The 3,276-nt window shown below is 50.7% G+C and overlaps 2 protein-coding genes across 2 annotated transcripts, besides 6 other annotated features; both read right to left on the bottom strand.

Annotated features, from left to right (window-relative positions):
* On the bottom strand, positions 1-1,511 carry Tc00.1047053509117.19 (hypothetical protein, conserved; the record flags this gene model as incomplete). The annotated part of the gene is made up of 1 exon (XM_797849.1): positions 1-1,511. A coding segment is annotated over one exon (1,511 nt), but the record flags the coding sequence as incomplete, so codon positions are not given.
* Positions 1-3,276: a sequence feature (heterozygous, non-Esmeraldo-like haplotype).
* Positions 1,664-1,683: a microsatellite.
* Positions 1,756-1,777: a microsatellite.
* Positions 1,870-1,898: a sequence feature (AT_rich).
* Positions 2,002-2,029: a microsatellite.
* Positions 2,076-2,105: a microsatellite.
* Tc00.1047053509117.10 (ubiquitin-activating enzyme, putative) lies at positions 2,194-3,276 on the bottom strand (the record flags this gene model as incomplete). The annotated part of the gene is made up of 1 exon (XM_797848.1): positions 2,194-3,276. A coding segment is annotated over one exon (1,083 nt), but the record flags the coding sequence as incomplete, so codon positions are not given.

Below are 3,276 nucleotides of genomic sequence, written 5' to 3'. Positions count from 1 at the left end.
TACAGCATCAACAATGAGGAGATGATCTCAGACCACCAAGCTCGCAAAAGCATAAAACCCAATTGCCATCGGGAGCTTGTCCTTCTGGCAACAACGGCCGAGTATCGTAACATACGCAGTGGACGGTTGACAGGCCTCTGAAGCTCCCTATTGATCGCCTTGACAGCCATGATATTTCGTAACACTAATGCGTATTCCTTCGGGAGTCCAGACACGATGTTATTCACCTCATGCATCCTATTCCGGACCTGCTCTCGCATCATCTCCATGGTTGCTTTTGTCGTTAGATTTGTCTCTGCACTAAATGCCTCATACGGGTGCTGCAGGAAGCATGATGCAAAGAGCGCATAATCCTCACACCCAAAACGCTTTGCAACTTGTTTTAGAGTAGGGGTGTCATGTGTGACAGCGGCGGTCCAGATGCACGCTAACTCGGCACGCATCTCGTCCGACAACTCTGTGCACAGACCAAAGTCAAGCAAAACAACTTGCGGCTGCCCATTCGAGAGGCGGTGCACAAGAATATTCCCCGCGTGGGGGTCGCCGTGTACAAAGCCTGTGATAAAGAGCTGGTATGCTATCGCGTCGTAGAGCCAGGCGGCAACGGTTCGGGTTTTTAAACCCAGCGCCTCAATGGCACGACGATCGGATATCTTGGCAGCGTTTGCCACCAGTCGTGTGGTCAATACACGTCTTGTGGTGTAGTCACGCAGGACGTCCACTGTGACGACGCGATTCCCAAATCCACCGGCCTTCAAATCCCGCCCTGCTCGTTCGCAGTTGTCGGCTTCCAGAGTAAAATCCATTTCGTTCGCCACCGTGTTGTTTAACTTGCAGACAATCTCTGAGAGGTCGTATCCGCGAAAGAAGAAACCCGCAATGCCTAGCATCAATTGGATCGTCCTCATATCCCCACGGAACCGATGGGCAATGTCTAAGTACTGCACCTTTACCGCCACCTCCACCTGCTCCTTCTTGAGCCGCCCACGATGAACTTGGGCGAGTGACGCGGCAGCAATAGGATGGGGATCAATCTCCGAGAATATATCATCAATGGGACGCTGCATATCACGTTCAATCGTCGTCAAAACCTCCGAGAAGGGACGTGAAATAACGGCGTCCTGCAGAGCCGCCATCGTGGTGCAGTATTGAGGCGGCAGGATGTGACTCAGGTTGGCAAAAATTTGCCCCGCCTTGACGTAAAGCCCACCGTTTGTTTCTGCAAGTTCCACAAGGCGAGAGGCACTACGGAGATGGACCGCATTCCACGCATCTTGTGAATCCCCTTCATGCAGGTTCAGTTGATAATCCATTAGGATGTTCCCGGCAACATATACGCAACGACACACACGACCAACGCCCTCAAGCAACACCCGTGCTGGCAAGACTGGCGCGGGGACAAGTTCCAACGGCGGTGTCATCACAACAACTGTCGCAACGGCCGTGCCTCCCACGAAGTAACCGACGCAGCGACCAAAGAGGCGACGGTATGAGAGTGGCGCCGCCACCATCCTCAACACCGACCACCACCGTCACCAGCAACAGCAACAGCAGCAGCACCCCGCTCTCTTCTTCTCTCTCTCCCGCCCACACGCACGACCACAATCGCACGACTGCAGGACTAGAACGTAATAAAAAACGGTCGCTTCACCCCTCAACCGTTAAAAAAAAAAAAAAAAAAAATTCCCTGTCACACAGTAAGTGAATAGAACCAGTCTCTCTCTGCGTGTATGTATACTTATCTAAGTAAATAATAATAAATAAATAAATAAATAAAAACAAAACAAGAGGCAGACTCAACAACAACACAAAAATAATCGTTTCTGTTTGTATTCCCTCGGGTCGTTAAGCCGTTATTCGTCCCTCATGTAATATATATTTATATATTTATATATTTTGATTCCTGTGGGGGGTTTGTTTTCGTAGGGGAAGTTTCACACGCAAATTGCCCGCGATACGGAGAAACAACACGTGACGACTGCAAATGCACGCATGCCTCTCAAAGAAAAGAAAGGAAAAGAAAAAAAAATCATTCGATTGCACGCAAACACGTTTCCCTTCCCCTCAATCAATCAAAAACAAATAAAAAACAAAACAAAACAAAAAACTGAATAAAATCAATGAGGGAAATCATCAACGTGGACTTGTTAAATGAAGTGTGGCTCGCCGTCCCTTCCCTGCATGCGTTGTCCTTCATTCAATCTCCACGACATCGACATCATCCCCGTCGGAATCTGACAGCACCACCGTCACTGTCGCCCTATTTCCCGCAGCAGCATCCTTCACGTTCAGGGAAGGGGAATCGACAACATCGTCTTCGTCGTCGTTCTCCACGCCGCCGGTCTTGGTGGGAACAACACGATCACCATTACCATTATCGTTTTCAGCAGCAGCAATAGCAGCGGCATTCTTTTTTGAATCCGCAACAAGTTTTTGCTCCAACTGGAGTGCCGCGTCAATTCCCTCCAGTTTCACTGCATCGCTCCCCTCCATCGCAGGAATGTGGTTAACCACAAGCCGCCACTCCACCTCGTGATTGAGATCGTCGACAAGAAGTTCCAGCGGCCTGTCCGCAGCAGTCATCAGGTCCGCAAGCGGCGTCGTTGCCAGAGCCTCGTACTCGTCCTCTTCGTACAACACATTTGCACCACAGAAGACAGATGCTGCAGTCATGGACAGACGTTCCCGTAGCACAGTGCAGAGAAACTGCCCAAGCGTTGTGTGAGTGGCGTCCAGAAACACACGAACGGTAGGATAATGCTCACGGCAGACAAGACAATTGCTGCTCGGCAGGCTGGGTGGTGCACTGTGCACGAGAAAAAGGTCCGTTGCCCACCGTTTTTGTATTGCATCGTTTTTCTTGCCGGTTTTTTCGTCGCTGCTGGAGTCTCCTTTACGGTCAGAGCCATGAGCGACATGAATATTACAACCGCAGGGATCTGGGAAAGGACGGCGTCGTACCTGCGGCACGCGTCGCACGTACACCATTTGTGGCTTTCCAAAACGGCATGTCGTTTCTTTCATGCCAAGCACACAAAGCGCCTGCTGCACCACCGCCGCTGCCACAATGGCGTTTGTCGTCGCAATGGCTGGCACAATGGCGCCCGCAATACTGCGTATCTCCTCCACTGACTGCAGGGGGAAAATGTGAAAAACAAAAGCACGCAAGTTTGCTACAGCTGCCACAAAATCAACCGCATCGTCGTCTTCCTTGCAAAAGGCATGCCGATTGCCACGTCGTACACATCGTGTGAAGGCGTCCAGAAAGAGTGATAC

The sequence above is a fragment of the Trypanosoma cruzi genome, genomic scaffold (assembly GCF_000209065.1).
Source record: "Trypanosoma cruzi strain CL Brener 1047053517151 genomic scaffold, whole genome shotgun sequence".
NCBI classification, from domain to species: Eukaryota; Euglenozoa; class Kinetoplastea; order Trypanosomatida; family Trypanosomatidae; genus Trypanosoma; species Trypanosoma cruzi.
This window is presented reverse-complemented; position numbering and strand designations above follow the sequence as displayed.